At 38.3% G+C, this 25,563-nt stretch overlaps 1 protein-coding gene across 1 annotated transcript in view; it reads left to right on the top strand.

The window, feature by feature from the left end:
* Positions 1-25,563, top strand: part of MAP3K5 (mitogen-activated protein kinase kinase kinase 5) — a 71,256-nt gene that overhangs the window by 5,444 nt on the left and 40,249 nt on the right. The window contains exons 3-8 of the mRNA XM_085311274.1: positions 6,869-7,062; positions 7,337-7,505; positions 8,461-8,567; positions 12,144-12,314; positions 17,609-17,721; positions 23,572-23,731. Coding sequence (XP_085167400.1) covers positions 6,869-7,062; positions 7,337-7,505; positions 8,461-8,567; positions 12,144-12,314; positions 17,609-17,721; positions 23,572-23,731 — 914 coding nt within the window. The remainder of the gene's footprint in view (positions 1-6,868; positions 7,063-7,336; positions 7,506-8,460; positions 8,568-12,143; positions 12,315-17,608; positions 17,722-23,571; positions 23,732-25,563) is intronic.

Raw genomic sequence — 25,563 nt, 5'->3', positions numbered from 1 at the left:
TCCTTTCCTTTCCTTTCCTTTCCTTTCCTTTCCTTTCCTTTCCTTTCCTTTCCTTTCCTTTCCTTTCCTTTCCTTTCCTTTCCTTTCCTTTCTCCCTTTTTCTGTTTTTCTTTTCCTTTTTCCTTTTCCATTTCCTTTTCCTTTCCTTTCTCCCTTTTTTCCTTTTCCTTTTCCTTTTCCTTTTCCTTTTCCTTTCTTTGTCTCTTTTTCTTTCTTTTTTCTTTCTTTCTTTTTCTTTCTTCCTTTCTTTTCTTTCTTTTCTTTTTCTTCCTTTCTTCCTTCCTCCTTCCCTCTATTCCTTCTTTCCCTCTTTCCATTTCTTGCTGAGTTTGAGGAAAGCTAATGTTCAGATATTATACATATGATTTGCAGTGAGTCTCAGTAGCACCTGAACACAATGCTCACATTTTGGTTTAAGCTTCTTTCCCACCTCGTGGTGGGGTGACACGTGGCCTCAGGAGCCGTCCGGCATAGGAGACCCCAGAGCATCCGGTGGCCTGATCAGAACCGAGCTGGGGGTGGCACAGGAACCATTCTGCTTGGCAGCTGGCTTGTGCAAGTTCAGATGATTTTAGCATGTGGTCTCTTTCAGTGTGGAAAGAGGGAGAAATATTTTTAATACTCTACCCTCTGACAAATGATTTGGGAGCAGTTTGATTTTAGTATCCAAGTATGTGAAAATGCYGTGTAGCAACCATTGGTAAATACTGTGTTGCTAATGTCAACTGCAGTATTTATTGTTATTTACGGTACATCAGTATCTCTTGCTCAAACTTTYGTATTTTGAATTCATTGACTAATATATTTGGCACATACTTGCCTTGGAAAAAGTTAGAACTTTTATTTCCCTGCATGAATATACTGTAAGGACCATGTAAAAGGTATGCTGACTTTAACAAGTGTGTAGGATATGGCATGGCTATGATAGAATTTTATTTCTGGGCTTGAAAAGAAAATGAGAACTATTTAAYAGAGCAGAGCCAATCTCTATGCTTTAATTGGTTTGGGGTGTGAGGCCGAGTTATGTTCCTTTTCAAATCAGTAGCAAGGCTGTCATTCACTTGAGTGGGATTTGAAGTAAACTCAAACTGTGCATCTGTATTCATTAAAACATCAGCACATCTAGATTGACTGTGTGTTTGGGGAATGGAGGGAGTAGATTTAATAACTTGTTTTAGAATTTTGCCATCTGGTGCATGTTACACCATGTGCAGTCATAGAATTGCCTTTGAAGAAATCTCATCAGAAGAATTGAAATAAGGGGAGGTATTCCTCAAAAGAGAACTAGTAAAAAGAAAAGTGCAAGAAAGCTGAGCTTAATTATGAATAGAGTCAGTAGGAATAGTAGTTCCCATTATGAGAGAGACTGATGATTTGTGTCTCCTCTGCTAACTTAAAAAAAAAAGTAGTTACATTTAAGGTATGCTTACATGTGGGTTGGGCAAGTGGGTGGGATTCTGTTAGATTCTCCCATACTTCAGCAATGCATCACGTTCTAGGGGGGGTGGGGAGGCTTGAAGGAAGGGGGTATGGCAAGTTGCACTTCTTGTCTTGGAAGACAGTTTTCTTCTGTCTGTAGACGTTTGATTGTTAAATGATTCCAAAGGAGTGATGTTAATAAAGAACCTCAGGGAAGTGAGAGGACTGGACACCATTGACTCCCTAGGATTTGGCAGATTTTCTACCTCCTTTTGAAGGTAAACTCAAGGTCTTGAGAGTTAAATGGGCATAACAGAAATGTTCATTTGTATAGCACCATGTCTTATTAATCTATAAAACTTGCAGTGGAAAGTCTTCCGCACCACATCAGAGGTATTTGTGGTGGAGAGACAGTGCTAACCTTATTGCATGATGATGTTCTTTCTAATAAGACRTGATCTTCAAATTGAATTTCCCAAAAGCCTATGCTTGACACAGGTGACAATCCAATATTAGAGAGGGMGATTGAAAGGAGGACTGTTTTGTATTCCTATTCTGACAATTGAAATGTAATTGAATGCTGTACATTTTTATTCTCTCTTAAATAGGTAGTGTGTTCATTTCTTCTCATATACAGTGAAAGGATACCACACGAGAAGGAAGCGTTGTTTCCAGTGATCAGTGCACAGCAACATAGTCTTCAATGCTGTAACTATAGACCTATTAAAACAACATTATAGCTATGTTTAAACTGAAATTACACACAGGAAGAAGTCTAGAATTGCTTATTTTTGCACAGTATGGTGGGAAAGGACATTAGAAAAATATATAGCAATTAAAACATTCATAAAAATGAATCACAGATTTAGTCACTTGGTGATATACATTTATATATGTGTAACTGGCTCCAGCCACTACTTCTGTTTTCTGATTAGTCTGACTGATTTGATGAAAAGGGCTGTGGTACTATGATACAGCTATTCTCTCAGGTGGCCTGTTGCTGCCAGGTACTGAATGTGCTGGCCCAAAGCCTTCATAGATATGTGTGTCCCTATCTCCTAGATATAACTAGTTCAACTGATCTGAGAGTTCAGGCCAGGTTTACCTTATCTAACATCCTGAATTCCTGTGCATCAGGCTGATTGTGTGCACACTCGTGGCCTGTCCCAGTCTCCTTCACTTGATCTTTTCACTAATGCATTTTAGCTTGTGGCTCAAGTGGGTCTCAGTAACTTTTTAACTTTCAGTACTGTAATGTGATTTTTTGAGCCTTAAATAATGATGATTTATAAACAAATTTGATTGGAAATTGAAACTTCTAGCACCTGTTGTTGGTTGGGGGATCTATTTCTGCCCTCTTTTAAAGCCCCTTTATGCTATTTGCACTTTAAAAGAGGGTGTTGATGTAACTAAGAATATAGCAATTGTATTTCAGGTGTTACTCCTTCAAAAATGGCCTGTTTCTCTTGAATGACTGGGTCAGTGTGCATCATGTGATGAGTCAGAGTAATGGATCAAAGGGAAAACAGCTATTTTGTCATGGGTGCTCAGCAAACTTAGTCTTGAGTGAAGTTAATTAGAGTTGAGAAAGAAAGCAGAGTCTGTGAGATCAGACTTAGAATAGAGTGTTATGGTGCAGATTTTAATGGGATTAATGGAAAATATTTAAATTTCAAAGTGAAATAAGAGGCAGTAAATAAGTCAAAATCAGAAGTGATGTGTGAGCAGGCAAGTGTGTGTCAGAACGGTGATCTGATCCTCTTTGACTTCAGTTAATATAGTTTATATTTCAACAGAGGAAGACGGGAAGAAAAGAAGTAAAAGCAACTGAGCTGAGTTTATACGGGCTGGGAGTGAGGAGTGAAATCAGTCATGAACTCTGCTGTTCGGAAGATGGTTTGGAGCTGTCTGACARTGGAGCAGTTTCTCAGCTACTGCCCAGCAGCCTGGTCCCAGCAGGCTTCCATCTGTATCACTGCCCAAATGCAGTTGGGGTTTGGCTCTTGGTAGTTAGAATTTGTGATAATAACTAAACATTTAACTTCTTCTAGAAGGTTGTTCTCAAATGACTGGTCCAGGGGTTAGTGTTAGATCCCTGAAAAACAGTAGCTGTGAAATGAACTAGCAGCACCAAGCTTTGTTCAACAGCTAGYGCAGGATTTGTGCTGCCGAGAGTTACCCAACATAGCACAGCAGAGTGATGCTATCAATTTATTAGAGTGGGTATTTTACCGCAGTGAACAGAGTAATTTGAAACAGAGTAATTTGAAAAACTTCTGCTAAAATCTAAAAAACATGTTTGGTATCTATGTAACATGTTGCTCAGGGAATTCTCCCTGTTCAGGTATGTAGGATGTCAACACTCTTACAATGCAAACTACAGAAACAGCACTACTCGGCAACACTGTATTTTCCTTTTTTTTCTGTTGTTGCTTATGGACCAGCCATTGTGGGAGACCGTGGACTTTATTATGTGGGAGCAGTCTTGCTCTCACTTAYCTTTCTTCTCCCACTTCCTTCAGCAAATAAAATGTAACTTAGATTTTTTTTTCCATTATGTAACCTGAACTCCTGCAGTCAAGTTCAGCTTATAGATACCTAATATATCCTTTAGCCTGGAGAGTAAAATTTAAATTGATATTTYGTAACTTCACTGCATGTGAGTTTCTTTCTGTTTTTCGTTTTAACCTGGTTTCGTAAGGAAATGAAACTTATGAGCTTATACTATTTTTGTTTCCCCACTCTTTGCTGTATCTGCCTGTCTGGCCAATTTCAACCAAATTTGAGAGGTTTCAGAGATACAGAGCTCCCCACAAAGYGTATATAGGTTAAGTTAACATCCAAATTAAAGCTCTTGCTGAGAAAAAGGCCACTGTTCCCACATTGCTAGACACCAGAGCATCCAGGTGARATTGTGCCTTGAGACAATTTTCTGAGAAACCTGTGTTAGTTCTGTGGCTTTCTGAACCACTGCAGGTTTGTTTCATTCTCTTCTGTTTTTCTCCCTTGTGGTAGTTTCTCTTGCCTTTTAGTGTTAAATTCTTCCTTGTTTTTGTCATACTCTGCTTCTGAAGGCTAGTGGGTCTGTCTTTCTTCCTTTGCAGGCTCTGTTACATTACCAGCTGTTTTTTCCCTCTCAGGTAACCGGAAAAATGTGTGGGAATTAATTTTTGCTGGCTCTCTTATTCTGCCAACCTCAGTATACTTCCTACAGAAAGCACATATGGGATCAGTTTGTAAGAGTTCTTGCTCAAAAATGGGCTTGAGCACTCTATACTCTGAAGAAGGGGAGTAGTTTTCCTGCTCATAGAATTATTTATGAAGACTCCAGTACTCTCTCTGTAGGTGGCCTGACCATTATGCCAGGATAAACTTTGGACTCTCTGGATTTCAAAAGCTGGAAAAGTCCTTTTTCAGAGTTGATTTTTATTTAAGAACTGAGCTTTGAAAGCAGTGTGCCAGAGGTCTGAGAAATCATCCTGCAAGCCTCCTTAAGTTTATTTTTAATGCACTGAATAAACATTAGGAAGTAAAATATTTGCCCCTGGAAATCTGTAGCCACTTTGCCTTTTCTCTTGGCTCTGACTTCCCAAACTTTTCATCTTTATTAACAAAAAAACAMCAAAAACCAAACCAAAACAAAAAGTTGGAGAATATACTGCCTACCTTTAATAGTAAAGTTATATAATTAGTTCTGTCAAATTCTTCTTGTCCTTTACAATTTTGACTGTGGAGCTTGTTAGGTTTTAGTGGGGTTTAAGTGGAGGAGGTTTTTTGTTTGTTTTTTTTTTGTTTGTTTGTTTTTTACTCCTGAAAGTGTGTAATCACTTTATATACTGCTATGTTCTTGAGTAGAAGTGTCCATTCAGTTCTTCCACTGCAAAGAGAAGCAGTCTGGGTTCCAGTATTGCACTCCTTAATTATTTATTAAAAATATTGTCATCATACACTTCCTAGTTCTCAAGTTTGCTGTAGAATTGCTATACTCTTGTGCAGTGAAATGTATATGCAATAATCTCCAACCAAGTTCTGAATTAGTTGTAAATARCTCAATGGGCCTTATGTAAGTGCATGTGCCAAGTAAGCGTAAGTTTTACAGAGAGTTTCTCTGTGTAAGTTGGTAGGGGGTATTGTCTATATAGTGGGGTTTTATGGTTCCATAGCCTCGTACGTATATATTTTTTTTTTAAAAAAAACAACATTCTTCTACTTTCCAAACCCAATCTCTGATCTGTACACGAAACACGTTTTGTACCTTCAGACTTCCATGTTCTTAAAATCTTGACAGACATGTTAAAATGGATGTTTTGTGTGCGTAACTGGCTTTGTGCATTTAAAAACTATGCAGTCAACTGCATCTCAGTGTATGGGGCCCAATTTGCCAGGGATTATGCTCTGAAATTATGTCCTCATTGCTGTCTTAACTTCTGGGGAGGCAGAAGAGGCTGACCAGAAAGTAGGAAGCTTTGGAAGGAATTTAAGGRTGCAGAATCCCAAGAATTGCTTCCTTGGGCTTTTTCTTGCTGGGTTGCTGGCCACTTCGGTAGTAGAAGGAATACAAAAATGGAGTGGAGCCTGAAAACCAGGTGGTACCAACTCCTCCTGATTTTGATGGTATGCTATTTCAAAGTTGAGGTATTTCAGAACTGCAAATATGCGACAAGCTTTCTGCATGTGTAAGTCTGTACTCATGTACCTACCATAACCACCTGGCACCTTTCTTCCCTCTTTCCCGGAGGATAAATTTAAATGATTTTTTTACAGTGTTTGTCATATGTTAGTATATGGAAATCAATATAGTCTGGCAGTTCTAAGACATTCCGAAAGTAAGTGATTATTCTGAAATATGTATGGCTGTAAGTCTCACTCACCAGGAAGGTTTGCTGCACAGCAGTGAATTTCATTTGCCTCTATTTTGCTAAACTATATTGGTCGTATTCCAGTTCATATGAGGATTAGTTTTCTCAATTTTCCTATTTTGATACAGTTGGTTTGTGTGTAACATCTGTGAGCCTGACAAACAATATACTGAATCCCGGAAGGCTTGTTCTCAGCTTCTGAACATCAGTCACCTTGAAAAGAGTGTACATGGCCTTGCATTTAACTCTGTTTGTCACTTTGGGATGAGTATGCTCTCAGAATTGCATTCCTATTTAGCCAACGTGCTTCCTATTTTGAGGTGAAAGTGCTGCCTTTAAAAAGACTCATTTTAAGAAAAACAGTTCAGAAATCCCAAAGCATATATTAAAGGTGTATATCAGATTTGAGAGGTAAATTGCATTTATATAATCCCGGGCTTTACGGGTAAAATCCTTGTCTTGCTGCAGTAAGCAGCAAATCTCCTTTTGACTTTAATAAGTGAAATTGTGCAGGTAAAATCTGCAAATGTTTTATGCTGAGGGCTGTCACACTATAATTGCCCTAACTATTGTATCTTGTTCTCCTACAGATGTGTACCGGTAACTACATATTTGTTCCTTATATGATAACTCCACACAACAAGGTGTACTGCTGCGATAGCAGTTTTATGAAGGGACTTACAGAACTGATGCAGCCCAGTTTTGAGTCRCTGCTTGGACCTATATGTTTACCTTTGGTAGATCGATTTATTCAACTCTTAAAAGTGGCACAGGCCAGCTCAAGGTAAGTTGTCTTTTCATACCCCTTTGTAAAATGCATGTATTTSTACTGACGATACAAATGTCAGACTGTTTTGCCTCAGGGTGATGAGGTTTGCCTCCAGTTGAGACAAATTGGTAACGTTTTCCTCTGAATAATTTAGCTGGACTAAATCTTTTCACTGATGCTGCTCTTTCGACAAATGTTCCAAATGTGTATTGTAGTWGAGTTAAAGGACCAGAAACAAAAACACAAAGGACCTGTCCCAGACTGCTAACGTGAAGTTGTTCCTCTCCAGCCAGTATTTCCGGCAGTCCATTCTTAATGATATCAGGAAGGCCCGTACCCTTTACACAGGCAAAGAACTTGCAGCAGAGCTGGCAAGGATTCGACAGCGAGTGGATAATATTGAAGTATTGTCTGCTGACATTGTAATAAACTTGCTGCTGTCCTACAGAGACATTCAGGTATGAATTTGATGCTTAAAAAATCATCTAAAATGTAGTAAATTAAGTTGCCTTTCAGTGGAATTTTTCACTTGTTTGCAGTCATTTGCTATCAGACTACCTATATGAATAGCAGACACTAGAAAAAATCCTTTGCAGTATCTTCACTGATGCTTTTTACTTTATTTTGTAGTTATAGTCTTTAGTATGCCTTTAAAATAACAGTACTTTACAGCTATGTATAACARTACCTGAGAACATACACATCACGTAAACTATTCTTCACCTCAGCTTTCATATATGGTGAAGAGCCATCAGTGTATCCCACTTAAAGGCTGTGGTAGTATTCTGTATTATACATAAGTGTATCTGTATGAGTGAGCTGTGTCACTCTGCTTATGACGTTTTTCATGGCAACACAGTTGTATGCATTTTTACTTGTCTTACTGGGACTAGTAATTACTCTGTTATTCATAATTTCAACTAATAACTGTTGCTTCTAAAACATTTGAAGGTTTTTTTTAATGTATCTGAGTRAGCTACTTTAAAAACTATAATGCTGAAACATATTTTTAGTTTGTTTCTGTGCTTTCATRCTTGCTTCAGAGTTTTGGGATACTTTAATTCAGATAGTTAGCATTGTAATATGTCTATCCAATTTGAACTCTAAAATATATTAAGCCCCTGAAACTAACATAGTCATGAAATCTGTGTACTAAAATTTCCATAGATCCACATTTAAGCAGTACAAAAGACAGAAGTGTGTTTCCCTCCTAAATACTGTACATATTCACATTTCTACTGTTTGCCAGACCGTTTGCAGTTTAAGACTAAAGAAACTGAAATCTGTAAAACTTACAATGAACTCAAAGTATAATCTCGGTAAGAAATAACAAGTCCTTAGTTCAAAGAGGAGTTTATATAGGCATACCTTAGTGCAACCACTTAAAACTACATTATTCTCTTCTTTTGGAAGGATTATGATTCCATTGTGAAACTGGTGAAAACTTTAGAAAAACTGCCTACTTTTGACTTGGCTTCCCACCACCATGTGAGGTTTCATTATGCTTTTGCACTGAACAGGTAASAATCTACCCTTTCCTTCTACAGTTGAATAATAATAAATCAGTACTACAAACTTCACACAGAGTTGGTGATCTTGGAGAATATTCCTTACTGGAATCTTCTTGCACAGGTTTAAGTCCCTCGGTTTTCCACTGAAGCATTTTTGGGGACTCTGAGCTTTGTGATTAAGTTAAGTTTTCTTTTCCTTTCATCCTCTCAAATTTCATTCCTCTTCCTTTAGCCTGTATAATTTGTCTTTCYGTAGGTCTGCCTCTGTTTTTAATTTTTTATTCCAGTGCTTGAGTATAAGCAAATAAATACTGAGCAGAACAAATAAAATACTCTGTAAAATACACTCTCAAAGTGGATATTTGGGTGGCAGGTGTTGCAACATTCACGCTCACTTAAACATCCTCTTATGTGAGTCTGAGTTATTCCAGTGTCGGGAAACAGGAAGAGAACTTTCACAAGGAATATCAATCAGTAGATTTCACTCTATAATAATTACAAGTTAATTTTCATGGTCTGTGATAGCACATACAAAATGTGCCACATGCAGCAATATTCATTACTTTCTTGRGTTAACTAAGAGCCAAGCCTAAATTTTCTCTTATGAGAATCTAGTACAATACTGACATTGAGCAATGCATTAAAAGGGATTTTTTCAGAGGAAATTACAGAGAATCACTTCTCCTTTGCTCTTKTCACAGTGAAGGAAATGGTTTTGCCATTGACATTTGGGAGAGCAGACTAAGATTCAGCAGGTGTTGAGAGTCTCAAATACAGAAGATACCTACAGATAAAAACAAACCTTTCTGCTTTTCTCACAGATTTGAACGTTGTAATTCATGTTCACTGAGGAGGCTCAAAACGGCGTATCACATCAAAGTGATATCAAAAACATGTCCCAAGTAATTAGTTGAAGGGATAGACCTGTTTTGAAAGTGCTCCCTTCCCCCTGCCAAAAAAAAAAAAAAAAAAATCAAAAAAGCTATCTGACGTCGTTCTGTGTGAATAAAATGTCCAGACCCTTTCTGGCTCGTTTACTGCAGGTATATAAAGATATAAATATTGTGTCCTTTTCGTTCTTACTTTGCCACAAATTTGTGGAGCTTTGCAAATTAAAAATCAAGCACATATCTGCCACTTTTACATAGCCTTCACAAAGGTTACTATACACCTTTAAGTTTATAAAAAATTGTTTTTAAAAAGATCAGTTTCCTAAAATAAAATCACCTTTGAAAACAAGACTGGGTTAGTTCACTGAGGTACTTAAAACTATTATTTTACTGGAAAAATGCAATATAATTCTTTCAGATGAAGCCTTACATTGCCTTGGCTCTGTTGGGAACTCTTGAAGACAGAAAGATTTTAAAGATTTGACAAAAACACAGTGGCTGTGTAGCCCATGTGACATATAGAAACTCCATGCTGTACCTCCAAAGGAATTCAGATATTCTTTTCCCCCTTTCTTCCTTCTCCAGATTGTAAATTCAACTAGAATCAACAGCAGCCATGAAAATATTCATGCTTTGATGTATCCCTGAATCAGTGAGGAAAGYATTACTTGGCCTTCCAAGTAAGCATTATGGCCTTCTGTAAGCGTAGCTTTCAGCATCTTGGAAATATGAAGGATGTTTCCTGAGCTAGGTCAGGTCTGGAATGCTCTGTTGGTGATTGGTGGAGTTCAAGATGCACATCTGAGTATTTGGTGTGGAAGAAGTCTCCTCTTTTGACTCTCATTTAGGGCACTAGTGCAGAACAGCAGAGCAGCTCAATTAGGTGGGATTAGCCTGACCTAAATAAAGAAAGCATGTAAGGGCATTGATGATGGAAGAGCAAGCAGAAAGAAAAGTAGGGACCTCTATCTCTGGAGACCAGCAAAGTATAAATGGCTTATATCATAAAGCACTGCTGTACCTTATTTGTCTTATTCTCATTAAGTTCAAATAGCTATTGGTTTGATTAGAATTAGTGATAGTCAGCCTGAGATACGGAGTTATCTAACTGAGATTCCACTCTGAAAATAACCCCTCTGTGATGGAAATAAACCAACAAACATGAAGAAGCTGCAGATTTATCCCTGTTGCTTCACTTGAGTGAAGAAGAAAAGACAGAAGGAAGCAAACCTTAAACAATTGGGTGAGTGAGCAGTTGGTAGGGGAACCAAAGTAATGCAGATCTGGAGGGCTCTGTTATTTACTCAGTCAGGAGCACTTGATGTCTTTTCGGGGGCTGGGATTGGGAGCATCTTTCCAATTCAAAAAGGTAAACCAGCATTGCTATACCCCTCTGGAAGCACTTGGGGAGACTGTAGTTCTGTAGGCTGAGGGGACTTCCCTTAGTTTGATAGAACTGGACTGGTCTGAAGCTTTGGAGGAGAGAGCTCTGGGTTTCATTTGTCCTTTTTACCAGAATGAGACATCTTTAGAGGTTTCCCCAGCACATAAATCTTGCACAGTCGTTTCGCCTTTGTGCTCAGGAAAGCAGTTCATGCTGTCTGCTAAAATGAGTGCTTCTGTGCTGTTCTTTTGATTATTTCTATGTTATGATGAGAGTGCTCATTCCTCCTCTGTTACTTAGTTCTGTGTAATTAAAACCTGTTGTTCCACATCACTTCCTTTTGGAGTTGCAYACATGAGCTCTCAGAGCTCATGAGCTCCTTTATTGCTGAGAGAACCCATGCAGTGGTCTCTCATGCTTGACGCTAACCCTGCCTGTGTGGACACGTTGGAGCTTTGATAGGTTTTTATTTGGAGGGAAGAAGAATTTCCATTGCTGAATTTCTGATTAAGCAGTATCTGCTTTAAGATACTCTCATATTTGCTCTTGCTGAAGATCGTGGCTTGTTTTTGTTGTTGTTCAAGAGGCAGCCTTCTGACCATCAGATGCAAAGCTTACAAGATAGATACAAAGAGGCTTTGGTTTATACTCCCAATACAAATTCTAGCTACTCARATTTTTCAAGAGAATTCTCCGAAAGAAATCAAAACAAAGCTCAAACCAATGAAGAATGATTTTTGCTGAGAAAGGAGCCATTTGCTTATTCAGTACAAGAATATGTAAAAAAATTTTCTGAAGTCTTGATAATGATGTATGTATCCAAATTGTGACTCACCAGGAAGTGTTTAATGCTTGCAATTATGTGGTTTATTTGTATGGAGTGTTTTTATTAATATTACCTCATTGACTTGACTTYTTAACCTTTCTTATCCTGGGAATTCAATCTATTTTGTGCTCTTTTTTGTTTTTGGGTTTTATTCAAAATATATGTAAAAAAAATCACAAACACAAGATGGAATTTTTTGTATGAATGACTGTGAGAGAAATCTTAAATAGATAGGAAATCTGAGTTTATATGTTGATATTTAGTAATAAAGTACCATATGCTATTTGTATTTTCTGAAGCTTTTCTTGTTGCTGCTGCCACTGCTTTGCTCTTGCTATTTTATGAGGGAAAAAAAGAATGTTTTAAGACTTCTATAAGTCAATTCAAAAAGAGTGTCCAGCAATGAAAAAAAATGCATACATATTTACACGTGATCATGAAAAAATGTATCTTGTTAACTTTTTATTTATCAAAATACTTAATAGGCGAAATCTGCCTGGAGACAGACAGAAAGCTCTGGAAATTATGGCTCCCCTGGTACAACAGGAAGACCAAGTAGCTTCAGATATGTACTGCCTGGTTGGAAGAATCTACAAAGACATGTTTTTGGAGTCTGGGTTCACAGATACAGAAAGCAGAGACAAAGGGACATTTTGGTGAGTACTGTTTTTCTGGTCTGAGTCCTTTTGAACAAGTATTCCTTCAACAGGAGTATATTTCCAATTTTTATTCCAAATATTTGGTGTTCTCAAAGGATACACTTAATCTTCTAGTCTGAGCTTTGCTTATTTGTTAAGAATGTCTTGTCCACAGATCTGTTTCTAGGAGACTTCCAAGTATGTAAGGCACTTCAGGAAATCCTCATCAGAGCTTATTTTCCTTCTTTGCCCAAAATATCTCTTATTTAATACATTATTCTTAGGAACCTGGGGTAGAAATAGACTTAAATCAATTGACGYATCTGAAATCTGATGGATCTTATAGCTAGGCTAAAGGTGCTGCAGTATAACAGTGACCTGATGTACATTCTGTTCTTTTCTGGCTTCCTTGCTAACAAGTAATACCACTGCTCCAAACTCATGCTGGTATTACCTCAACATCACCATATAATACATGTGTGGGCGCTGGACTCCAGCACAGACTTTTGTCAGGATGCACACTCTATTTTAATAGAGTATTTGAGTGTATAGACAATCCTTGTTTATGTTGTGAATACTCTGCACATCAGATTCTAGTTCTGGTCTTGTGCTCATCAGCCATGATCAAAGTAAATGTTTAGATTTGAAAATGTTCTTCTCCCTTTCCTATTCATTATTTGCTTTCAGTCAACTTCAGATTAGAACTGTCTTTGGAAAAAGACATAATTGTTTACCTTTTCTGGCCTCAGAATACAAGTCTGATTTTTATGCTTTATAGTTTTCTAATACTGACTGGACCTTTAAAGATGTTGGAATAGCAGTAATGCAGCACTTCTTTTTCTCTCATTTCATAGTTTTGAATTAAAGAAAAATTGTATTTCACGAAGCCGAAGTCCATAGGAAACTTTCAGGATTCTGTTTTTAAAAAATGTTTTGCTAATGTCACAAGCTAACATAAAAAGAAAACTATAGTCCTGAGTATAAATACTAGACTTTACTGCGGGCAAAGCAGAATAATTAGAACTTGTGTTCACTGTTGTGCACTTTGCTTTCTCCTCACTGATACTGGCTTACAAACAGATAGACTTTCAGACGTGCTGGTATGGTTAAACTAAGAAAGGTTATGTGCTGAATAGGGGTAATTCTTATTCGGATGTTTCCTGTAGCTGTTTTCACACACTTCTGGTAGATGTGTAAACATCATGGTTGATAGATACATTTGATGAGTGATRGCAGTCAGGCATAGGTGTCAGCCCTAGAAATAAGGGTGCATAACCTAATTGATGAAGGACAGTGGGCTGGCCGCTCCTGCAGCAGGGGAGGATGCTGACAGGCCATCCTCTAGGTAATTCGTGAAGTCTCTGGCAAGTAGGACTCAATACCAACTGCTATTCAGGCTTGCTACTGTAAAACAAGATGGTGTGTGTTAATCAARCTGGAATTTGGCTGGAAGCTGTTTGTTTACTTCATGCTGGATGTTGATTTGAATTCTAGTGCTGGTCATGGAACAGGCTTGACGTGCTGAAGGGTTGAGTCACAGCCTAACTGAAGGCTCTTAGAAAGGAACAGGGATACACTATGGCTACCCCGGGTTGCAAAGGTTGTGCAGGAGCAATGCTTCCATGATGGTGTTGCTTTATGTTGAGGTAAAGCTGTCTTAAAGACATGAGAGTGTGGGCAGAAGTAGGAAGAATTGCATAAGATAAAAAAGAAGTTGGCAGCAGAACCAGAGCTTCAGTTTTGCAGCAGCTAGTAAAGTCAAGCTGCTTTGGTATATTCCAAAAAAAGAAGAAATAGAAAGGAAATGTGCTTTCCTGACCCCCCCCCCAAAAAAAAAAAAAAAAAAATCTTTCACATAAATACGAGGCAGGAGATGACAGGTTAATTATTAACTGTCACTTTTTTTTGCATACTGACGGTGTAAATCGGGCTCACCAATGCTATCGTTTGCACTGCTTCGTGTCTAATTCAGTGTTGGTGCTAGAGCATCTTCCCAAATGTCAGCTTTCAATTCTTTGATGGAATTTATAAATGCATCAGCTAGGCTAGCCTCTAACTTTATAGGCAGACTTTTAAACCAGAACTTGTTTCCATGATACTATATGGGTTCCTCCAATGATATTTCAGGCTTGGCAACAACTGTAATTGCACTAGCTGAATTAAAATCAGTTTAGTTAAGAAGATGTGACTTGTGAATTACTTAGGAAATTGTGAATGTTTACAACTTTCTGAGTTTATTATTATAGGTTAGCTTTTTGTCTGTGAATTTTTACTGCTCAAACTATATAGATAAGAGACAGATTTAAGAATGCGAGCACAAAATCACACAAAATAAAAGATATATAACGCTTTGATTTTAATGATTTAGGAGTAGCAAATCAGACTTCAGCGGTCTAAGTTGTTAGTATTTCTTGGTAAAAGTAAAGGTGGCTATAAAGTTGTTTTTTGACTGAGGTGAAGGGAGATTTGAAAGAAAATTGCAATGAAAAGGTAGAAACAAGGAATAGAATTTCTCAAGGTGTCTATTCTGGGGAAAACAGTATGTGGGGAGGAGGTGATTGTTGTTGGATTTTTTCCTTCCCTTAAAGAGCAAAAGACTTGTTGGCTCTGAGGGAGGTAGAGCAGCCCAGGTAGCCTGCCACTCAGCAGAGAACRAAAAGCCTTAAAGGACCTAAATGGGGTGGTCACTTTATGATAGTCTGATGGAAACCTTGGAGCACCACAAAGCTTCACTAGAGCCAGGTGGGTTGAACTGGCGGGGCCATGACATGGCTGGGAGCCATGATGAGAGGCACAGGAGTGGCGAGAGTCCAGCAGCACAGCATGGATGTTGCTCCTTATCAGAACAAGAACCCCAAGGACTTGCCCAATTCTGCCTTAAGGTTGCAAGGACTGCCTTGGGTCTGTGGGCCTGGAAGCCTGGGTTCCTAAGCTGTCCCTTTAGGGCAAGTGATAGTTCACCAGGCAGGATCCTGACAGATGTACGATGGCATCTTAGTGAAATTTGCCACAGTTAAAATAATCCCAATGGATGTTGTTTTTCTTACCTTACCCAACCAAAGCCTTTTGTATAGAAGGGAATGTGGACCTGTTGTAATGTTGATAGTGGTTTCTGCAGAATTGCTAAATCCAAGACAGAAACTGTTTAAGGAAAAAAGTTATGTCCTTTGTTTGGTTCATGACTGCTTTCTTTGTGCATAGTACAAAAATTGTGCTGGAAAGGAGACTACTGGTCAATCTAAGCAAAAAAAAACCAAACAAACTAACAACAACAACAAAAAAAACCAATTATTGAGCGTAATGAAAGAAGTGGGCAGCGTAYGGCTGTTTTCCTTGTCTGTATATGTGACATTCTCTGTGTAAATGAAGAATTCAGTTTTGCAGGGCTGTTTCACCAGCTGCTTCAACAAGCACTGTGTTCAGTCCTCTTAAGCTCATCTCCACCTGCTTTGCCTGTTTCAGTACTGATCAATACTGATTACAGCATGAGTACGCCTGTCTATCAAAATGCATTAGCAATGCATAATTGATCTTAGAATTCTAAAGATTTATGTGTACCTATGCCAGAACTAGAGAAATTTGAGCACTCCTGCAGAAAATATGCATTATTGGGCAAAAATGTGAAAATAGTCTCCTGTATTTGGAACAAAAATACTTCTTTTCAAGGTTTTTTCTTCTTTTTTCTCTCCCTTTCTTGATATTCTATTGAGATTGCAGCATGGAAGATGTCTAGGGGAAAAAGGATTCCATTCCCAAAGTTGCTATGTTTGTAAACAGAGGAAGAGAAAAGCCTAGCATGAAATGTGTTATACCAGCCTAGTAGTCTCTTCTAACTGTATATGCATAGAATCAAGGAGAGTGGTTTTTATCTTTATTTGATTATTTATTTATTTATTTTGCTGAGTGCAAATACTTTGTTAGTATGTACTTTCTTCTTTATTTTGTTACAACAATGCGGAAGGAATGGCAGGTGATAGAAGAGCAGAAGAAATTTAAGTCTTTGCTCATCATGCTTTAGTTAGGGTGCTAGATGTTGTCCACAGATCAAGTGACAAGTTCTTAGAGAAGGGCAGAACTGGAGTACAGACAAAGTATGTATGTAGTGGATTGACAAGGAGCCCATTTTGCAGTTTGGGGAAGCAAATTTTATTTTAAAGGATGGAAATCATGAAAGCAGGGAAAAAAACAAATGAAAAAGTAAAAAAGCAGTCATTTTTAACTTGCTAGGATCAAAATGTCATAGCTTTGCTTACCTGTCAGAGCATGGCCTAGAAGCCAAATCTTTAATTTTTGCATAGATTATTTTTCTTGTCTTCCTCATGCATTAGTCACACAGCTCACTTCATCTTTAAGTAATCCATTTGCTTGCTGGGATTTTTTTTTTTATCTCTGCTCTTGAAAGTAATTATAAACTTCAATACTCTACTGCAGTGGAGCTGTTAACTGAATTTCTTGGGCTTCGTGCCTCTCATATACTAGCTGTGTTTGTCCTCTCCTTATAAAGGTATATACAGCCAAACATGTTGCTGTTCTACAAAACAAATTTAGAACAATATATGTTTGCTTTCTCTGTTTTCACCACAACCTGCRTTGCTAATATGGGGATAGTATCTGCTGTGCTTGTGTGATGTGTATGGGCTTCCATTAAGGCAACTCTTGGGCTAGGTGAATACTGYTGCCATGCCCTCGTTCTCTTGCTCACTTCTTTTCAAGGAGAATCAAACCTGGTATAGTCCATTCCTTATGTAAACAGGCCCATAAGACAGTATCAGTTAGATACTTATTGAAGAATAAAACTTGGACCACCTGAAATCATAGCAAAATATCATTTGTGTTTCTTATGTTGCTCACTTCAACACTTTACTGTTTTGACATCCTTCTTTGTCATCATAGCAGATCCAAAATAGAATGTAAAGTTTCAAACCAGTGAAAACTGATATATTTAAGAATAAAGTAAAGAGTCCATGAATCAGTACAACTGCAAAACAAGTCTTTCTTTCACAAGCTGATAGTGTTATTTTTTCTTTAATCTCATTGAAAATTGCAAATTCAGTAAAATATAACTGTGTTCTGGTGAATGAGTGGGGTCTATGTTTGTTGTGTGAGGGGGAAGGAAATGGGAGGAGAATGTATAAATAACAGACGCCTAAGAACAGCTACAAAGCATGTGTGGAAAACAGTAAAATATTTTGGCTTCCATGAATTCTTGCTGTGTAAACAGAAGATAAGCACTTAAAGTACCTAAATATATAATTATGTCCCTGTTAGATTGCATTATTTAGAAAGTAAACTTGTGTGTTTTTTTCTTCTAGGTTCAAGAAGGCGTTTGAGTCAGAGCCAACATTACAGTCAGGAATTAATTATGCAGTACTCCTCCTGGCAGCTGGACATCACTTTGATACTTCTTTTGAGCTGCGTAAAGTTGGTAATTATAGCTTACCAATTCACAGTGAAATCTCTTTCTAGTGAAAGTGAGATACCACCACTCACAGGGGAGAAAATCTGATGGATGTAGAAGAATGCTTTGWTAGTAAGCATGTGAGTGTTTAAACTGATCCCCTTACCACCACAGATCCCACCTGGTGAGGGTGAGTTTAGCACTGTCAGGAAGAGCTGGTTCCAGTCTCTGGGTCTTAGCTGTTTACCAGAGCTTAGTAAAAAATTACAGCCCTTCTATGTAGTGACATCTTTTGCATGAGCCAGATGAGACCTAAAGGAGGAATCCTATCCAGCTAGCATTCTCGAAAAATCAATTCTGTAGAACAATGGGAAATGTGAACAAAAAGCCTATCCTAAGAGTGGGGAAAAGGCACTTGATTTCTGTTCGGGATGGGCTGAGAAAAGAAAGAGTCAGGTTTCTCTTCAAATGCTCTCTCTGAGGTTTCCTGAATCTCTGTGCTACCTTGTCCATTTTGTTTGGGATTTTGCTGGATTTGAGGAGAATACAAAGTCAAGATGATAATACATGTATAGAAGGCATGAGATAAAACATGTTGCAGTATGAATGTTGCAGTATGAAGTAGCATATCCTCTCCAAGTGGCATTCTTCTCTATGAATCCATGTAATTGTTGACTTATTTTAGTTCTTTCTTTAACCTTTTATTTCCTAAGGAAAATAGGAAATGTGAGAAGGAAGCAATATTCTTCACTCCACAGAATGTGGCTGTAATGAACCGGTACTCTAGGTTAGAAGTTACATGGATACTCAACTCTGGAAGTGATTTTCTAGGTAGACACTGTCTATACAGATGTTCTGTTACTTTTTAGAAGTGTTAATGACCAGAAATTGCCAGTTTGGTTGTTGCATTCTACCTACATTAGATCTCTCTTTTAAACTTAAAGAATGTATTATTTTATAGTTTTTCCAAATGTTGATTTGATAAAGTTGAAATATTTTAGATACAAATTGCTTTTTCTCAATTGTTACTGCTTCATTTGGCTTCCCAAGTTTTACTTACTCTATTCACAACAGGTAAAAGCCCAAATACTTTAATCAACATAACATGGCTTTAAAGGAAAAGGCAATGAAGTAAAACAATTTGACCTACTTTTGTGTAATACTTCTTTTAGCAATCGGCTTTCAAATGTTATTTTGGTTTGGGATGAGACAGAATGTTAGACTCCCTCACAGGATGCTAACATCGTTATCTGACCATCTGTACTCTCAATTTCTTCTCAAAATCACAATCATACTTTTGGTATGTGTTGTTCCTATTGCAAAAGCTAACTACATAGAGTACTATGATGAGAGGAATCTCTGCTTTCAGTCAGGATCATTTCAGAGAATGGATCACAGGGAAAAGGGAAATTATGTGAATTCTCTTTTTTCTCTTTTTCATGTTGAGCAATTTTTTGAGTGTGAAGCTCAGAGCAAGATGATTATTTCCATAAGGATAATGGAATTGGAATTAAAAGTTTCTGGTGATAGTGAGGGTGTTCATTTGGATGTGATAGGCCATGTGGAGTTGCCCCAGCTACTGTGCTTGCCCTTCTGTGAGTGGGTGTGATTTCAGTTTTTGGGTTGGATAGAATGCTGTCATCTCCTACGCTGAAATTTGAGTTCTTGTGTAGGAGGTAAAAATACATACATTTTGCTTTCTACATTGCATTTGCAAATTTTAACTYAGCTGGCCTAATTTTAAATTACAGATAGCTTAGTGCATCTGGGCTATATTTATTGTGTAGTTTAATTTGAATCCTTCCATTTAAGGAAGCTTCTCACTTGCATGCAGGCTGTGGCCAGCTAGATTTGGACAAATTAGTCACACTGATGAAATCTGAGTATTATTTGTAGAGATCAGGTGCTTGATGTCTTCTTCCTGTGAGTTTGGCCAGTATCATTTACCCTGTTATATGTATAGAGAACTTTACAGATAAACAAATTAAGGTTCGTTATTACTTAAGGTTCCATCCATGGCTGGTAAATGATTTACTGGAGAAATACCCAGCTGCTTGTTGGTGGAAAGATGTTTTGAAGATATCAATGTGACAGTCACTTTCACATAACATTTGCCTGGCCTCTGCTGAAACCCCTTGATACAAACAATCCCTCCTGTTACCTACAATTTCTAATCTTATTTCATCGTGTTTATGGGATATGTCAAGATAAGGTGCGATTTGTCAGCTGACTTGAGTTGTGTTAGGAGCAATTTAGCATTTCTTTTTGTCTTGAATAAATTTTGTTTTTTAAACAAAGATAAAGCTAAGCAAAACCATAGGGATTGTTTTAGCAAATCTTTTTTTGTGCGCCAAGGTCACATTGTTATTTGTTGGTGTCACCTCTTGTTTTAATCTGTGTTCATGAGACCATTAGCATCAGTTTGATTTGCTTGGCAGTGCTGTCACTGTGGTGTCCACCCACAGCATTGTCAATAGCATGCAAAATTCAGAGCAGATCCATCTCTGGGAGAAGGATGAGAAGAGAGGTGAGGAGCAGGCTGAAGTTCCATCCAGATTACGTGGAAGTGATAATGGTAGGTTGGGAAAGGCTACAGAAGGATATGGCAAAACCATGCCAGCACTTCTGAGGGTGTATGAGGCTGTAATTAGAAGATACAGATCTGATTCCTTTTGYAGTAATGTAATAATTCTAGTGAAAGTAAGAATAAGTCCAGTAACTGAGGTTTTACCCATTTGCCTCTGATCAGAAAATTTAACTTCTAAATTTTCCTGTCCTTACTTGGCAGAATAATAGTTCACAATGAAATGATTACATGAAGCTTTAATAAAAGTCCCCTGTGAATACTGAACAAGAGGGTTGTTTTCTTAACCATACTGCAGAACTTTAAGACCAAAACATAAATGCAGTACTTTGCATTGGCAATAACGATCTCTGCAGGCTGTGACTTTGGCACACAAAGGATCCAGTAATATGAATTGTTTTGTCAATATTTGAGCAAGGAAAGCAGTTTATTCAAAAAGCCTTCATAGTTAAAAGAAAAAAAATGTAATACCTAGTAACTGTATCTTACTTTCTTCACAAGCTGTGGGTATGTTCTTGGTATTATAAACATAATTGCTACAGAGTCATTAATGGTTCCTATACCTTTATTTGTTTAAAGCTTTGTTTCTTAAAGCAAAATGTTTTTCATAAAATATACCAAAATTCTTTTTTTTAATGAGAATGTTAAGTTGGTTACAAAAGGAGAGACATTTTTTATTTTAAGAAAAAAAGATCAAAAGCTGGAAAACAAAGAAACCCACACCTCTGTAAAATACAGTTGTCCTCTTTTGATTCCATTGCTAGTATCTCTGCACTCTGACTGCATTTTTTAACTTACCTTTCAAGGGTGAGTTAAAGTTTGTAGATGGGCTTTGTAAAGGAAGGTCAGCCAGCTASAGTGAATTTCAGCACTGAGCACCTCAGCTGTCTCAGGGGAATAGGAGGAGAGGCTGGCTAATCCTGTCTTCTTTAAGGTAACAGGACGCAGTCCACTGAATACTTGGTTAAAACTTATGATTGCTCCAGGCCAAGTAGCAGTAACAGTTACTGTAGTACAAAATATAGGAAACTTCATGTAATCAGCATTACTGAACTTGGTGTTCAGATGTGACTACTGCTAGTTTTCAGCTCTGTGCTAGGTCTCACATGTTTATGGCAGGGGTACGAATCTATCCCTTCTGCCCTGTCTTCCTGCAGCTCCCCACCCRTATCCAGTTATCATTTCAGCTGAGACTCTAAATCCACACTCTCAGCCTTAACCTCCTACTGAGTCCTTCTCCCCGTCATGCCGGGATCCCAGCCACTCCCCACATGAGTTGTTTCCTTTCTCAACATCACTCACTCCCTTTTGCACTTTGCTTTGGCTCTGCCCCCACATCTGGAGCACTGGGGGCAGTGGAGGTGGCTTCCTGTGGGCACCCTGAAGCATGGCCGAGCGTGCCTGCAAACAAGAGCCCAGCACTGCAGCTCGCTGCGACGAACTGCTTTGCATCAGCTCCTCAGCAGTCGCTGCCACTGAGAGAGCTGCAACCCACTTGCTCAACGGAGGTCCTCCACGCAGCTAGATTGCTGTCTTTTCCCTTCCCCCTCTGCAATGGGATACCCGTGTGGAATGATTCTTGTGTTCCTGCTGATACCACTTCCTTACTTGCCCCATGGTGAGGCCGTATTCAAAGCCCATGGAATTCGATAGGTGTCTGTCTGCTGGTGTCTGTGTCTGTTGCTATCACGTGTGTGCACATGCTGCACGTGCTAGCAGAGTCTCCGTTCAGGAGACTGCTGACTACTCCAGGGTCTCAGAGGAGATGAATTTTTCCATTCAGTGTTTATGTAGATAAACCATAGGTTTTGGTTTCCAAAGCCCAAATGGAGTTAACATAACCTGAGATCCTTTCTGGATCCTTTCTACCGTACACTACTGACTGCCTCATGAAACAAAACATTTTGGAGCCCTCTGTTGACAATTAGCGTGTGTGTGACACCTTGACTGAAAGCCTTGCAGAGCTACTGTGATACGCAAAAAAAATAGTGACCACCAAATATTGGAAATTAATAGAGATAATGTAACTGCTGTGGTCTCTCATGAAGACCATGCTTTGTAAAAGCTATTGCATGTTTTCAGGAATAAACTAACAACCTTCTTTGCTTAAGAAGCAAACAAGTAATGTTTTTAATTAGATTTAAGTATTATTTTGTTCTGTTTGTTAGGCAAACATGACAACTTCTTGTTGGCGAGAGAGCATAAAATAGACATGAAATAGGCTATAGACCAAGTATATTTAAATGAAATGTAAAATTGTCTCCATTTATTGTCTGTTGTTGATAATAAAATGTAAACAACATAAAAACAAAATGAATGTTGTTGACTGAAATGCCATTAATGTAATGGCATCCATTCTGATAAGATTTATTGCTGTTGCCAGAATGAAGTTTAGTCAGCTAGCAAGCGGAGTTGTGGAAAAGATAAATTTGAACGCAACTGTTGATCTTTCTTGGAATGCTCAGCCTTAATATCAAGGACAAAGAAAAGTGATGTGGGAGGGGAACTGCCGTAGTGGAGGAGTGTGGGGAAAGTGAATAAAAGACTGCTGTGGAGAAGAGGCTTGTCTTGTAAGCTGGAAATTCTGTTCTCATTTGTGGGTGATTGTGTAGCCTATCTTGTGTTAGCTCTAAACGTTAGGCAGCTAATGTGAACTAAAAATCATCCTGAAGGCCACAAGGAAATTTGTAGTTCTCAGAAAATGTTGCAAGTCAAGATAAAACCTGAGCCTCTCCGTGGTCTTGAGTTGCTGAGGGACTTATGAATATTAATAGATGTCTTTCATTGGGGTAGGACTTGCGGCAGTTAAAAGAACATCACTACTGGAAGAAGCCCAGTGGATCATCTCTCCCTTCTGCATGGGACCTTGTCTATAAAGGTAAGTTTGGGGCTTGGGGCTTGTAAGTCAAAAAACAAAGCAGAAAAAAACATAATAGGTGCCATATTCAGCATCTGTTAAGTTTTTACAGCTAGCCTAAGGCCCCAATTTACCTTTATAGATGAGGTCCATGCAAGAACATAGGTAATCTGACTGTGGCCTTGTCCTGACAGTGATGTCTTAAAGTTCCTTTCTTGAGAGGCCTTTAGGAAAGGGGGAGGGAAAAATAGGATCTACTACAGCTTATGATGTTTGGAAGGCATATAAAAATTGTCCGGTAAGTATAATTTCCATCTTAATTCATTGAAATGGAGAGGCTACAGTAATTTAGCAATGAATAGATTGAAATCAGGAAAATGTTTATTTTAAAACTACATTGATACATTTGTGTGACCTATTATTCTTATTACTGCAGGGGTAAAGATCAGCAGCCTGCTTGGTAAAAAGGGGAGCTTGGAGAAACTGCAGAGCTATTGGGAAGTGGGCTCTTTCTTGGGGGCCAGTATGTTGGCTAACGACCACGTAAGAGTAATCCAGGCTTCAGAAAAGCTGTTTAAACTGAAGGCACCAGCATGGTAAGGTGATGAGCAGGATCATGTATGTTGCTGTGCATTAAAACATTCAAACTGTCGCAGTCAGAGTTATATTATTCAGACTTCTATTTATAACTTTTTTTTTTAATGGAAAAATCAGGTGTGTCTCTTTTCCCTAGAAAATGTTATGTCTATGATTTCAAAAGAGATACTCTCACTTCAGAATTCTTCTTTCAGGGCAAAAATCTGGTCAATATGTAATTTTGTGCTTTGTTTTTCTCCCTGCATATGAAATTTCCTGGCATAAGAGTAGGCCGGTAATGCTTATGAGCAGCAAACCTCACAGGAAGTATTCAGAGCTGGTTAAGAGTGCATGTTCAGAAAACTTCTATTGCTTGTGAGAAATACATATACAAATTATATCAAGGAAGCTGTGAGGTGTAACCATGTTCCTGAGTCCCTGGAGAGACTTTTACCATTAACAGGATTTTTTTCCATTACAGCCTTTTCCAAATTGTAGACGTGAGAGGGATTGAAAGAAAAATATCTTTTGTATGATGGGATATAATTTCTCTGGTTGTTAAACAGTTCTGCTAGTCTCTGTCTTCCTTACACTTGCACACAGGCTTGGGGGCCTCTTCCCCTTTTTGCCCTTATTCAGAGAGATACGTGATACAGTTTTTTAGTTCAGTGACTGAAAAGGGTGGACTTACCATTGCCTCTGGCCTCTTCTGAGGGCAAGAGCAAAAGGAGCAGTTACTTGTAGACACTGTATCTCAGCAATCATCTTGTAGAGGAGGAAAAGTGGTGTGGACACGTGGGTTTAGTCGTAATTGCATGGATGTTTCTGGGAGTGCAGAGAGAACAACTTGGCTAAAAGGGCACAAATACCTTCAAATAGTATGAGGGTTATTGCACGTCCCAGCTGTTTTAAGAACTTACGCACAGTGAGCTATCTAGTGCAAGYCACATCTGACTATGATTGAGAACAGTGCAGATTAAAGTCCAATTAATGGAAAGGTTATATAAATTGAGATGTTCAAGAGAGTCCTGTACACTCAGCATCTGCTATGCAATGGCCAAAAGATGTGTGCCCTGACAGCAGGCTCCTAGCATCTGCTCTGCTTTACCTATAGGCAACAAGTCACCTATTCACCAAGGAGCCAGATGCTGTTAGCTAGGGAGAACCTAGACTTTTCTAGCTAAAAATTTGTTACTCTGCCACTCAAAAGAGTGCATATATCACAGTCTATTTATTTTTGCCTTTTTATAAAGGCAGAAAAATCTATCTCCAAAAGTTGATCAGAGGAGAATGAATGCATGCATACATGAAAATTCTGATCCTGTATTGACATAACATGGGAAACACCATCAAAATTGAGAAGTCCGTTGATTTTCTGACCAAATATTTTATAAACATATTGTGAACAGCTTTTATTTGCAATGCTGTCCATTTTTACTACATGTTATGTTTTACTAAAAAGCTGGGCAGCACTCTTTAGAAGTCTTCTGGTAGAGTTTTCTGATATTTATAAATGCTTCCTTGTCAGGATTTTATGTATCAGTGCCTTTGGGGTTTAAGTCTGTGGTTTAAACTCTGAAAATACAGCACTCTCACTTTCCAAGAAGGATTTCTCCTGTGAGAAATTCCCTCCCAGTCCATTGTCTGTTCTTCAGCAGAGCCTTCATGGTGCAAAGGGGAATAGATGTACTTTTCTCAGGATATCTAGATGGCCTTGGCAGGACAGTCAGAGTATGCATGGCTATGTTCCCAAAAGGCCTCTGAGTTTACATCTTGTTGCAAGTGTAGCAACTACATTTCCAGGGTAGTCTGAACTGTGATAACTGTGGCAAATCCACTTTAGGCTTGTACA

The sequence above is a fragment of the Rhea americana genome, unplaced genomic scaffold, assembly GCF_003343005.1.
Source record: "Rhea americana isolate MKP2758 unplaced genomic scaffold, rheAme1 scaffold_337, whole genome shotgun sequence".
Taxonomy (NCBI): domain Eukaryota; kingdom Metazoa; phylum Chordata; class Aves; order Rheiformes; family Rheidae; genus Rhea; species Rhea americana.
The sequence above is the reverse complement of the archived record's forward strand: the minus strand, read 5'-3'. Positions and strand labels throughout refer to the sequence as shown.